Genomic DNA, 13891 nt, shown 5'->3' on the forward strand with positions numbered 1-13891 from the left:
ACCAGGCGTGCCCGACGTGAATATGTATTGGGAGCGAGGGCGGAGATGGAGGGGTTAAAAGTGGCTGTGGGACGTGTGTTCGGGGTTGGTTTTGGAACGAGTGTTGCTGTGCGTTGGAGAAATAAAGAAGTGCTTGAACCATTCTCCAACTCCTCTTCACTTGAAATACACCACACTGAATTTCTAGTTCATCTCAGTTATAATTGCTTCACAGTCGTGGCTTAAAAACATTGATCGCGCCCGAGTCATAGATATGGCAGAGGAGGGCGTTCCACAAGTGAGGGGGGGGGGGAGCCACACAGCTAAAGGCCCAGTCGCCCTGGAGAGGAGTTTCGTCTTATGTTGCACAGAAAACTGAGTACAATGAACAAAGATTCAGAGATGGAATATTGGGATGGAATAGGTCCCTAAGGTAGGTGGGTGCTCGGCCCTTCAGTGCTTTACAGGTTAGCAACAAGATCTAATGGTCGATTATAAGCTTCAGCGGGAACCGATGAACAGAAGCCAGAAGAGGTATGATAGAACAAGGATGGAACACTGAAACCGGAAGAGCGCCTTTTCAGTTATGCCAATGTTATTTTCACAGCGGTTCAAAAGGATCTCGTATCAAAAGTGGTACTGTGATCCATCTAAATAAGGATGCTAAGTGTGTCAGAGCCAGTGGCCATCGGAAGATTATTTACCACCTGGCCCACAGCCGTTTCAGTACTGTGCGCCAGTCTAAAAACAGATTGTAAGGGCTCCATGTAATTGATAGTTAAATCTTTTACAAGTACACTGCTACCGCATGTTTGAGGAACTTTGATAAAAAGTTCAAAATAAGTTCAACATACAACAGAAGATCCAATATAGGTTTTTGTGAGTCTCTGTGTCAGTCTGTGGATATCTGTGCAAGTCTTTGGGTCTCTGTGTGAGTCTGTGGGTCTCTGTGTCAGTCTATGCAAGTCTGTGGGTCTGTGTGTATGGGTATCCAAGTCACTCACAGTGATGCGAGCTCCTCGTTTGCCTCTCTCTCTCGCTGGAGTCAACTTGTGGGTTCTGTTGCCCTCCGCTCCTCCTCTGCTTTTCACGGTCTCTTCCTCGCTGTGCGAATCTTCCTCCTCCGACACAGACTCGGACAGCTCGCTCTCACTGTCTGACTGAACCTCTGTTCCAAAGAAACAACCAATCATCAATTAATAATATTAAACGTAATTATGCAACATTTTTAATGAGACCCAAAAGATCACACAGAGTCAGACTCGCAGAATCACAGAGACCCTCAGAATCACAGACAAAAAAGACACAGACATTCACAGGCTCACAAAAAGTAGTTATACACTAAGTCGATTGTGACAAATATAATGAATTGGTCTAGAAAGCCTATTCACTCATGGATCATACGTAATTATATCATTATTATTCACGAAGCCAACCTCTGTCAATTATTGAATCATCTAACATTGGTGGTTATGCTCAATGACAACGTTAACTTTGTTAATGCGCAGGAAACCACAGACAAGTGGGAAGGCAGCCGGCGCCACCAAGAATCGCCAAGACTTGCTGGTCCTACATTGGGATCTTCGGCCAACTCCATTCACGAGTATTTATATATAGGGCAGCGGTGGCCAACTCCATTCACGAGTATTTATATAGGGCAGCGGTGGCCAACTCCATTCGCGAGTATTTATATAGGGCAGCGGTGGCCAACTCCATTCACGAGTATTTATATAGGGCAGCGGTGGCCAACTGCCGTCTCCCTGAGCCGTACGCGGCTCTTTAATCCACACGTAGCTCGATCGAAGGGGTATCATGTAGAACATACTATCTCAGGAGCAAAGAATAATAAATTAAAGTTGTATGATAGGTTGTATGATATATTAAATATACATTTGGCTCTGAAGAACTCATGGGTACTTGTGGCTCTTGGTCTGTTACAGGTTGGCCACACCGGATATACGGGCTTTTGCGCTCACACTTGTGCACATGAAGTAATCCATGCAGTGATTTTAACGAATCTATTTATTTAATTATATGCACACGTGCGCACACACAATTGTGCAGCACACAGCCAAAGATCCAAAACGCCAAGAGGCATTATAACCGGTTTGGGTCAGTGACATGACGCGACGGTTAGCGCATTCGCCTTTTGGAGCAGAGGTCACGATTAATTTCCTGCAGACCACCCTGGTTAATACTGCAGTACGAACATTGAAATACCATGTGCCGTGCACTTCAAATATCCCGTGACGTCATTCGAAACGAGTCGACCTTTGTGTGCTGAATTTCAAACATTACACTGCAAATTACTCATTTGGGATCACGTACACAGCAGCAATCATCGCCCCCTACTGGGAGAATAATGCCCACTGGCAGGCCAGGTGCCAAGTCACCTTGTGCCGCCAAGGGACAGCTGCCACGGGGGGTGCCCGTCGAATGTTTGAGATGAGATGCGATTTAAGTTGCTGAGGCATTTCAGCAAACGTTATATAAATGCAAAATATATGTATTTATGATTGTAAAGCTCACGACACATGCACCGAATGTCATGTGTACAAACTATTTCACGATCAATGTAATGGGTAAACATGATCACTGCATCCATTGGCTGTTTTACCATTCAATGCAGTCTTATAAGATTAGTCCAGTTTTAAATTAAGTGACAGACACACACGCATCATCAGTGCAGCTGCTGCATGAACTAGTCGTTTTTAAATACCGTTGCTGAACACAAACCCAAATGCCAAAAACACCAAGCAGCCACCGATAAACAGCACAATTACAGTTGTAGTAGCTAAGAGTTAACACGTTTGTTGAATTGAGCAAGGTTATTGTCAGAATCTTTATTTATCGTGGAGAAATCCGCTGAACTTTGAAACTCGTTCACAGATGTCCATTAGGGGCGAGTCAGAAAGTTACAATAACAATACAAAAAACGACAGTAAAGCATAAGGGTAAGCAAATCACAAAAAAGTAATACACAAAATAGATAAAATATATAAGTTGTAAGCATACTGTTGTAAGAGAAGAGCTTCGGGGGAAATAGACGAACGTTCGGGGATTTCAAAGTGCAGCAGTGCAAAGAAAGAAGCAGAAAGATAAGTGTTGTGACCTGCAGTATGGTGAGTGGGTTGGTGGGTGAATGAGTGGTTGGGTGGGTGTGTGGTGAGTGTGTTGGTGTTACCTGCAGTGTGGTGAGTCGGAGTAAGGGTGAGTGAGTGGTTGAGCAAGCTACTGGGTAAGTGTATTGTTTTTACCTGCAGTGTGGTGAACACAGTGGTGGATGAGACGGAACAGTATCTGTTCGACCGAGTCCTCTACATGCGTGGGGAAATCAACAAGTGAAGGTTCACGGGAACAGTAACTACTGTAGTAGCGATAGAACAGTGATAAGGAGGTGATTGACCACAGGCGAGCAAGTGAATCCGTGAAAACTGGATCATCAATCACTCCAGACTGCTTTGCATTGATGGCTTCTCTAACCTTTCAGTCTCTTGCGTAAACGATACGGCGTTGAGGCTACGCCATGTAGAGATGCTTTCTGTCAAACGGGCAGGACACACAACAAGACACAGTGCTCACTCTGTTCTCCTCCGACACTCGAGCTACACAGACAAAAGTTTGCATGCTGTTGCATAAAAGTAATAAATAAACAAAACAGGATTCAAAGGGAGATGAAATCTAACAACGTGAATATACGCTCTAGGACTTTAACGCAGCGTTAAGAAAGATAACACCATCACTTTCACAGCGAGTCAGAAAGCCATAGTAAAACACCGTAGGTCATGCTCACCATGTATTGTATGAGGCTATGTGCGCCGAAATTGTGGTTAGTAAAAATAGAGTTCAAAGTGATTTCCTGCTCAAATGCGCATTGAAGCATTCATTGGTGCTCATCTCCTGTTTACAGCCCTGAGCCAGTGGTGGTTGAGTCTGTCTATCGAACAACCACTGTTGACTTCCCCACACACGGGTACCCATTTTATTGACCCCAAAGAGATGTTGGGCTGAGTCATGCCCTAACCTGGATTTGAACTGGCCTTGCTCTAGTATCAAGGGTTGGCAACCTGCAGCTCCGGAGCGGGCATGTGGCTCTTTCAGAACTACTTCGTGACATAATTTATTTCTGACCACCGTCTAGTATTGACATGCATTGTGCCTCTTGAAATACAGGTTTTTTCACCAAATTCAAAAAAAAGGCTCTTCTTGTTGTTTTGGTTGGCGACCATCCCCGCAAACGGTGGGTGGCAGAACACTAGCGTGCTGCGATAAAACTCCCAGGCGTGCCACGGTGTTTTCTGAATTACAGTACAGGAAAGAACCCCAAGCCCCCACACGCCCTACCTCCCACCCTCCCCTCTCCATTAGTCATGCAAACGCAATACGGTAGCAGCAGACAGCCGTGAAGTCACCCTCACCCCGGCCCTCAACTTCCACCATTTTGTGTGAGCCGCTACAAACGGATAATGGGCTAAATCAGGCACACCCCACCACCGCCACCCACAAACGTAATTTTAACTCGCAACCTTTAGATTGCGAGCCACTCACTCATCTAATGGCAGGGCAGGGTAAGCAACTTGGAGGTTCAGACCAAGAAGGCATTGCAGGAGAGTTTTGCAGTTTTAATCAGGAAGGAGGCTGTGATGGATGGGACACATCTACAGGGAAGAGGGAGAAGCAGGTTACAGAGAGACAGACATTGGAGTGACACTCAGAGGGATTTTTTTTTAATATAAACAGTTTTTGTATAAACATGGTTAAAGGCAAAAATGTTAAATAGCCAGAAACAAACAGCACTATTACAATTGTAACAGATAAAAGATAATGCGTTTTTAGAATTGGGAAAAGAGAGGATGGGAGGGTAATGCCAAAGTGAAGCAGTCAGAGGGAAGACGCAGAGACGGGAGTCATGCCCAGCAGAGTGGTGAGAGGGTTAGTGGGTGAGTTGGTGAGTCAGTGTGTGTGGTTGATGAGTTTCAACTTCAATAAAATAAGTTGTGACTGCCGGCATATGTTAATGTGGCTTATGTCACTCATTCGGTGATAAACTGAAAACTCTCACCTTTGGCTTGCGGTGAAGAGCTGAAATATTGCACAAACAGCGATTAGACAATGCCAATGACATTAAACAACATTAATGACAAGCAAAAATATTTGCAGTATCCATAGTATTCATGATGTAATTTTGGGTTAGGCCACGTAGCAAAAGTCAAATGTGGGTGATTAAATCCACTTTCAAACAGGATAATATATTAATGAGTTATGAATCATGCATATAATGTTAACCAATGGTCCTAATAAAATCGAATTACGTAATAATGCATTAATCTTTAATGGTAAATTTCACGTTTAAATCTGATTGGTTGTTCCTGCAACTTCATGACAACTATTTAAGAGGCGAGGGCAGGTGACGAAGTTATTCTGACTTCCTGCTTCCATGACCTGAAGATGCTTGATGCAATTTCAAGCGAAACATCGCTAATCTAATTGCTGCTAAATTTGCACGTATATATTATTACTGCAGGTGTAATTTTTGTAGTGATTTGCTTACCTTTCCTACACTTTGCACTCCTATCGTGTTTTGTATTGTTTGTTGTTGTAACTTTCTGACCCCGTGCCTCTATTGGACATCTGAAAAAAAAAGCTTTATAGCTCATCGGATTCCTCCACTATAAATATCCTTATTCTGTAATTACCATAATAAATTAACTCTTTGGTTCTTTCGGTAAAGTCACGTATGTAAAAAAAAACAGATCACGACGTTTCGATCGCAACGCAAGCAATCGTCTTCAGGTGAAAAAGAGGACATCTGTTGCTTGTGTTGCGATCGAAATGTTGTGGTCTATTATTTTTTCTACCTACGTGACTTTACCGAAAGAACCAAAGGGTATGGATTCTTGCAGTCACGAAAGCTTCAAATCAAGACGTAATTAATTTGTTTGTCAGATTTGTTCTTCCACTTACAGGTGAGCTGCACCAACAATAATAAATGGCGTATCGTACACTTGCACACGTGGCAATTTAATTTGTCTGGCTATGTTGGGTGGTGGAGGGACTTACGACACAAATTTTGGAAGATTATTACGCGGCCCAACCCAAAAAAATCTAACAACGAATCGTAACACTGGCTGCGAAAACGTATGTAGTAAGCGTCCATATTATTCATGAAGACAGACGGTGCACACATGAAGTGGTGGCGAGTTGTAAACCTCACAGCCACTCTGCGATATTGCGTGTTAGAGAGTCGCCTTTGGAAGGCATCGATTTTCCACTGAGCCACACTCGGGGGTGGCAGCAGTGAAAGAATTGAACCCAGCCAAAAATCGAAGTCAGAAAACCAAAAAAAACATCTTTAGATTTTCTTGAACCGAAAACTGAACCCAATTGAAATATTTTGCTCCACAATGAAAATTTCCCAAAGGAAATTTGGTTCCCAGTTTAAACCAGTTAGACTTGTTAATCAACTCGCATTTGTAGCTGTAAAGTTGAAAGTGGAACTTACTTAATTTCACTGCTACCATGCTAGAGGGAGCATTTGCCGTGGTCCCTCCGGTGGCTCATCAGTAGAGCAAGTGGCTTTCGTGCGGAAGGTCACGAGTTCAAATCCTGGTTATTTTGTTGCCCCACATTGACGCGAGTGATCATTCCGGGATAGGACGTGGTCTCGGGGCCAACCCAGACACTTCCTCCATGGCTGCTGCCGTTGGCTGTGTTGTTCGTGGTTCCCCACCTGGCGACCGCTGGGCGCGAGTGGGTTTCTCAGCAGGAGCCCGGTGAAGGGAAGTGCCACTCTGGGGTGTCCTGGCCAGTTCTGTAGCTGAGAGATGCAACAAGGACGGAGAACACCGCGGGCGCGTTTACAATTAACGAAGAGTGCCTGTGATAATGACGATAACAATACGGAACTTGCTAGTGCCTCAGCAACTTCGCTGCCTTGCACTACATCTCACAATTCATAAAAGATTTTTGGGTTAGGCCACAATGATCTGGAAATGTTTTGCCGTGTAACCCGTCACCACCCAAACAAACGAAACTGTCACACGTGGAAGATTTTAAATATTACATCATCTCGCAACAGTAAGTTGAAGAACAATTTTCAAAACCAAAATTTTGGTAATTATTTGATCAAATCTATCCATCAATGATGAATTGTAATATTGGCTACGAAAACCGTGTTAAATCACCTCATCTCAAGTATTTAGAGGGCATCCCCAGTATCAGCTGTCCCCGTGTGGTACAAGGTAACTTAAGCACCAACCGGCCTGGAGCGGACATTTCCTAATCAAATGACAATATGATGCATTGGCGATCATCTCCTGTTTTACAGCCCTGAGCCTGTGGTGAAAATTTATCATTCAAATGGTGGCGGCGAGTCTATCCACAGGACTGTTGATTTCATTAGCAAGTGGTATTCATTTCATTGACACCGGAAGGATGACGGGCTGAATCAACCCACAACTGTGTAGCCAGACGTTAACTACCTTGCCTGGAATGCAGGGGTCGTGGGTTCTATCCCGACCCTGAAAACTGTAAATTCGAAGTTTGCATGTTCTCCCCGTGATCGCATGGATATTTCTCCGGGTCCTCTGGTTTTTCCCTCCACATTTAGAAATGTGTTTCGAGCATTTGGCTGTTATAAATGTGCACGTGATAGGCCACTTCGCTGAGCTATCATTTGTGACCAGGTCACTTCTGAAACAGAGCGATATAGTGGGCCTTACCTGGTAAAAAAAAAAGTTTAGTTTAGTAGTAGTACTTAGGTGAGTTGCTGGTTTTATTGTTGTGTTGCCGCAGCTAAGCCTGAAAGGGTTGGTAAAGCATGTCAGGCTGAACACAGGCACTAGCGTGCGCGTGATCAGACAAACCACACCGCTTGGTTACATTCGCCCTCATTTTTCAACTGCAAGGTAGAGGTGCAGCACTGCAATTGCTTACACGCTCACACCACTGCTGGTAGAAGGGCTTCCATTAGAGCAGGAGTCGGCAAACTGTGGCTCCGGAGCCGCGCGCGGCTTTAAGGACTGTTTTTTTACGTTATATATTAAGGACCACGGTATCATACTAACATGCGTTGCGGCTCTTGAAATATTGAGTTTTTACCAAATTCGAAAACATGGCACTTATTGTTATTTTGGTTGGTGACCCCTGCACTAGAAGGAACTTTAGAGAGTGTTTTTGGTCTACTCTTTCATACTTACCGGACGTCTTGGAAGATGTGGGTGTACCCATACTTTACCTGACCACACGGGACCTGCCTGTCCACAAACTATGGTGGTGACTAGAGGTGGTGGGGTGTAGGAATTTAAGGACTATTTCCGTCATTGTTAAACCTGCCGCTCCGTGAGATGGAATCAAAATCGGTGACCGCTGGATTCCAAGCCCAGTGCGTTGTTAACCGCCACACCACGGTGGCAGCTCCCTTCATTTCTCAGTTTTAAAAAATGCAAACATTGTCGTGTTTATCGGTATGAACGTTCCTGTACGTTTGCTGCACATATAAGAAACGTCTAGGATGCAAGCAGACTTCACGGCCATGAGGAGGTACTCACCGACTTCTGCAAGCTTGTTCTTTTTGCTGGGTGTTTTAAATGCGAATGTTCCCAACAGCATCGGCACCTCCTTAGGCCCTGGGGGGGGGGGGGAAACACACTATGGTGAGAAGCTCACGAGAGGCTGCGTTACCCTGCAGAAGAACGTCACTTTAAGGGCCAACACCAAACATCAAACGTTCCTCTTGCTTTACATATTTGTAGCGAGTCCAACTGAGTCGCAGATGTTGTTCTTTAGAGGCAACACTTTTATTGTAACATATACCCGTTAACACAAAGGGGTAACTGCCTCTTCACCAGATACAGCCTAGGGTGGTGACCACCCAGCTAACTACTCTATACGTAGGAGTTACAGCTACGAAGGGTCAGACCCTCACTCGGGTCCCCGACCAAGTGTTGATGCCTCGTAGGACGTAGAGCTTCCAGCTTGAAGACGTGGAGCTTCCAGCTTGTAGAATGCAGCGACCCCGGTCCCTCTCAGGAACCCACCTTATATCCTCCCGGGTCGGGGCCACTCCGCCCTTGGCCCCACCCGCCTTCTCGAGCGTTTTAGCTCCCTCCCGATCACTCTCAAGAGCTCTCCCCGGACACGTGATCACCCCAAAGGCCCCCCACCTGAGGCCCTCTCTGTGGACCCTCCGGATCAAATGTCTACGGGGTCAACCAGAGTGCCATGGCCCGGGGCAACCCTGCCCCTGGGCTGAAACTCTCCCACTCCCCCTTGTGGGAGCCCGCACTACACGCTATGTGTGGTGCCCGCGCTATTCCAGCGCTCACCAAGCCCGGCTAGGGCTGGTACTACACCCGCCTACAGGGTGTACGCGATGACAGTGCATCACACGCCGTGCTGTGCTAGAGCCGGCCTAACACAGCAACCCACCCGGTGCTGCCCGCGATGTAGGGACATCGCACGCCATGGCCCTCTCGGGCCGGCACCATACAGTGACATCCCTGATGTCACTGTATGGACTGAGGGCACCCCAATGGGCTCCCCCTGTCTCCGGTTGCAGCCAACGTATTCATGGAAAAATTTGAAACTGACGCCATCCAAACTGCTACTCTACGCCCGACTTTATGGAAGAGGTACGTGGATGACACTTTTGGCATCTGGCCACATGGCCAGCCTGCTCTAGACCAATTTCTCGACCACATCAATTCCATACACCCAGCCATCAGATTTACCATGGAGGTCGAAAAAGATGGCAAGCTACCCTTTTGGATGTCTTATTTAAAAGGAGACCTGATGGTTCAAGGAGCCACTCTGTCTACAGGAAAGCTACCCATACAGATGCTTACTTGAAACCAGATTCATACCACCATCCATCCCAGAAGAACTCCCTCATCAAGACTCTATACCATAGAGCCCAATGCATTTCCGATCAGGAACACATTACCAGTGAACTCAAGCACGTACACCAGGCTCTCAGGGCTAATGGTTACTCCGACTACACAATCCGCAAAGCCATCACTCCAGTCATGAAGAAGGATCCTCTTGAAGAGCCACTCAAAACCATCACCTTACCCTACATTGCAGGGGTCACTAAAAAGATCTCCAAAATCCTGAATAAACACAAGATCCAGGTCCAATTCAACACAGTACATAAAATACGTGATCTGGTTCCATCTGTAAAGATGCTGTTCCAGACATACAGTACCCGGGCGTTTACAAACTAATGTGCCTCTGTGGTAGCAGCTACATTGGAGAAACCAAACGACATATCGCGGACCGCATCCGAACATAAAGCAGACTTGAAACACGGTAGGATGAACTCCTTTGCCGTGGCAGATCACTGTTATAATTCAGTGGGCTGACATGACATTGACTTCTCCAAGACGGAGGTTCTTTGCAAGCCAACCGGCTATCATGAGAGATTCGTTCATGAGGCCATCCACATATACAAGCACAGAGACAATTTCAACCGAGAAGATGGATTCTGGCGTAGTAACCATTGGAAAGATGTTTTAAACCATTTCGGTTCTTAATTAATTGTATTTTACGGTGACCTTCAGAGCGCAGCTCTTTCGCTGGCATTGCCTCTTAATACCTCTCACATCACAGTTAATGGTATGGTCAACGGGGCTCGTCGCTGTCCGTGGTGATGGCGTTGAGGGGAGAAACCGCCACCCATTTTTTCACCATATGGCATTGTGATATATAACGACTTATTGTTGGTGGCTCAGCTGATTGGAGAGTATATAGAGTTTATTGATAACATTGAGGTAGTTTAAATTTTATTTTTTTATTGGTTTACTATATGGTATTCATTATATAGTGTAGTGTATACCCAGTTGCTCTGTGTTAATAGCTCAGCTTATTGAAGAATATATTGAGTACATTTATTATATTGATGTAATTTATACTTAGTTTTTTCACATCCGTTTACTGTATGATAGTTGGGTAGTTGCAGCCCTTTAGCGTCCATATACTAAATGCCTCTGTTGATATGTAAACTTTGACTTAAACATAGCTATTTCTGTGACCAGTCACAAGCTAATCCCTCAGCTATTTCAATGCTAAATTCTCCTGTTTGATATGTAAACTCCTTTGTCAAGGCACTTAACTTCTCTCACCTAGCTTAAAAGACGCTACGAATCTTAACAGCATTCATTGAATCGCTGTCGTCCCGACAGTTCTGTTCCTTCACCTGAAGAAGGCTACTTGTGTTGTGGCCGAAACGTCGTGAGAATTTTATATTATGTTTTATTTTTATTACTTTGTTTCATTCTACGTGACTTTACCGAAAGAACCAAGAAGATGAATCCCTGATGTCGCTACATATTTACTGGGCACACCCAAGGCCCAAAACACCAAGCGTTCAGTATCAAACAGGACCTCTGATTAGCATGGTTGGTTACATACGGTGCAAAAGAAATTCAACATAATACAGCAACTATCATAGTTGTAATAGATAAGAGTTATAAGCAAGTTTCTTGGCTTAGTTTGAATAATCTTGGCACAGCTAAAACCCATTGGCAATAACTGTGAACAAACAACTGTACGTAGTCAAGTTCCAAATGGCAACATCATGCATCAACATGTGGTACAACCAGCACAAAACATACAAGGCTAGTAGAACACATCACATACAAACAGTAATTGATAACTTAAATGCCGCAAAGCACATACATGTTAATGGGAATCTGAGGTCCAAAAGTTATTTCAAGGAGGACAAGGGTGGGAAAGATGCGATCCCAAACATTTTTATTCGGTTATTCCAGAGACTAGGAGGTGCCGCTACACCAAAGGAATATAAACCAAGTTTGGTTCTCACATGGGGGGGGGAGGGGACTTTTGAGTAGGGAGAGGGAGGAGCTTCTAAGTATATGGGAATTTACCTGAGGGATTAAATGATCCAGAATATATTTGGCAGACTTATTTTGAAACACTTTTGAGGGTGAAGATAGCCCAACACCATTTCCTGTGTAGATCAGGAGGTGGGGGGTTCGCTGATAAGAGTTTAAATGAAGTTTACAGTGTTGGGTTCTGTAGCGTGCAGAGGGAAAAATTAGGTGTGGAGTGGCTCAAAGGAACCCGTTAATTTCATGTTCGCGCAAAGCCTACATTAAGTCTATAAATAAGACAATAGTCGAAGATGGAGAGTATAGCGGCTTTAACAATATCCAATTGTAATCCGTGTATAGAGTATTTGGCTGCAACAAATGTCAACATAAGCCACTTCATCGGGCTATCATTTGTGTTAGCCAGGTCGCTTCTGAAAAAGAGCGACATAGCTCTGTGGGCATTACCTGGCAAAATAACAAAAAAGTAACAAGTTTTAGTTTCGGAATGCAAAGTGTATTTATTTGATCGGCCAAGAAAATCAAGATTCTAGCACCGCCAAGGTTGTGCTGAACTTTTTTTTTATAAAACCTGATTATTTGGGATGGAGCAGGTTATTCTTGTCAGTAATTTGTATTTTGAGTAGCCTTTCCAAGATTTTGATCGGAAGTATGAGATCGATAATTAATCAGTCGGTGGAGAGGTTCAAATTATAGGGGAGATGGGTTCAGCAAAGAGGTTTGCCACATATTGAAGGGCAAACGTAAGATGATTACTAGCACCATCCAAGGATGAGGTCTTTCGTGCTAGCAACGTCCGAGGCAAAGATTGGTTTAATATCAAATATAAAGATGAGCGATTTGTCACTGGGATGGTTGCCTTTTAGGATGAGGGCTTTCGCGGTTAATTGTACAAACAGCGAGCGTGCTTTGGAGCGCAGGACATCAAATCGAGTGAACAAAACCTCGCTGAGTTACCATGAATGGGGGTAGCGCCGCTGCTCAGGATTTGCAGGTAGCGCTCATCGGTGCCGTTCTCCTCTTTCCACTCCTCGCTCTCCTCATCCTCGTCGCGCTCCTCCAGCGATAAGAGGCTGCTGCCGATACTCGGGGTCACCACCGCTTTCCTTGCGCGTAACCCTAGCAAGAAAAAAATATACATGAACCACCACAGCGCATAAACAAGTAGTTGAGTCGCCTCCTTCACACACTTGTCCTTTCACATAAATGTTAAACTTTTTGTTTTTACACATCCCATCAGCCACACGGCGTTCTGGGGGAGTGCATCATTACAGCAGCGTTGGTTTGCCCGCCACCTCTTGATTAGCGCGATTGGCGACGGACATGCGAAACAAGTTCAACATACAACCCAAACTCTGGACCAGTTTTGGGAATCAATGTCTCATCAGCAGTCAGGCTTGAACGAATGACTGTGCGCGGGTGAATGAGGGCGATAAGGAGAATGAATGAATGTGCGAGTGACTGTGCGCGGGTGAATGAGGGCGCATGAGGAGAATGAATTAATGTCCGAGTGACTGTGCGCGGGTGATGAGGGAGCACGACACGAGGGGAATGAATGCGGGAACGGGTGAAGCCTTGCCCAGGCCTCACCGTATCTGCGCTCCTCCACGGCCCCGGTCTCTCGTCTCACCTCCCGGCGCGGCATCCCGGCCGGCTCCCCCTCCCTTCCTCTCCCTCCCTTCCTCTCCCCCGATAGAACTTTAGACACGAAACCTGAGATCGGCGACGCCAACCCGAGTGAAGGAGAGTGAAGAACAGCGAGAGAGCGCGCGGAGAAGCGAGAGGAGAGCTCGCTGAGTGGAAGGCAGTGGACCACGACACCGAGCCGCCGTGGTAAACAGAGGCAACGCCGCTAAGTGGTGGGGTTCGCCACGGCCCCGATGCCTCCGTTTTCAGAACAAAATTTAATATTTGATTTAAAGCTTTCGTGACCGCAGGGATTCATATTCTTGGTTCCTTCGGTAAAGTCACGTAGAAGGGAAATAATAAAAATATTAAACAATACAATTCTCACGACGTTTCGACTGCAACACAAGCAATCATCATCAGATGTAAAAACCACA

The 13891-nt window shown here is 45.3% G+C and overlaps 1 protein-coding gene across 2 annotated transcripts in view; it reads right to left on the reverse strand.

The window, feature by feature from the left end:
- ORC2 (origin recognition complex subunit 2) overlaps positions 1 to 13672 on the reverse strand; it is a 32890-nt gene extending 19218 nt beyond the window's left edge. The window contains exons 1-7 of one of the 2 annotated variants that reach the window (XR_004404910.2): positions 13419 to 13672; positions 12786 to 12947; positions 8529 to 8606; positions 6710 to 6796; positions 5042 to 5061; positions 3463 to 3520; positions 984 to 1147 (exon numbers count right to left, since the gene is read on the reverse strand). Coding sequence is in view for 1 of the 2 variants with exons in the window: in XM_032977342.2 (XP_032833233.2) it covers positions 984 to 1147; positions 3463 to 3520; positions 5042 to 5061; positions 6710 to 6796; positions 8529 to 8606; positions 12786 to 12947; positions 13419 to 13473 (624 nt within the window). In the remaining variant the exon portion in view is untranslated. The remainder of the gene's footprint in view (positions 1 to 983; positions 1148 to 3462; positions 3521 to 5041; positions 5062 to 6709; positions 6797 to 8528; positions 8607 to 12785; positions 12948 to 13418) is intronic. The other variant, XM_032977342.2, reaches the window with a different exon arrangement.
- Positions 13673 to 13891: the final 219 nt, after the last annotated feature.

The sequence above is a fragment of the Petromyzon marinus genome, chromosome 63 (genome assembly GCF_048934315.1).
Source record: "Petromyzon marinus isolate PM22_M1 ecotype Great Lakes invasive population chromosome 63, UKy_Petmar_22M1.pri1.0, whole genome shotgun sequence".
Lineage (NCBI taxonomy): Eukaryota > Metazoa > Chordata > Hyperoartia > Petromyzontiformes > Petromyzontidae > Petromyzon > Petromyzon marinus.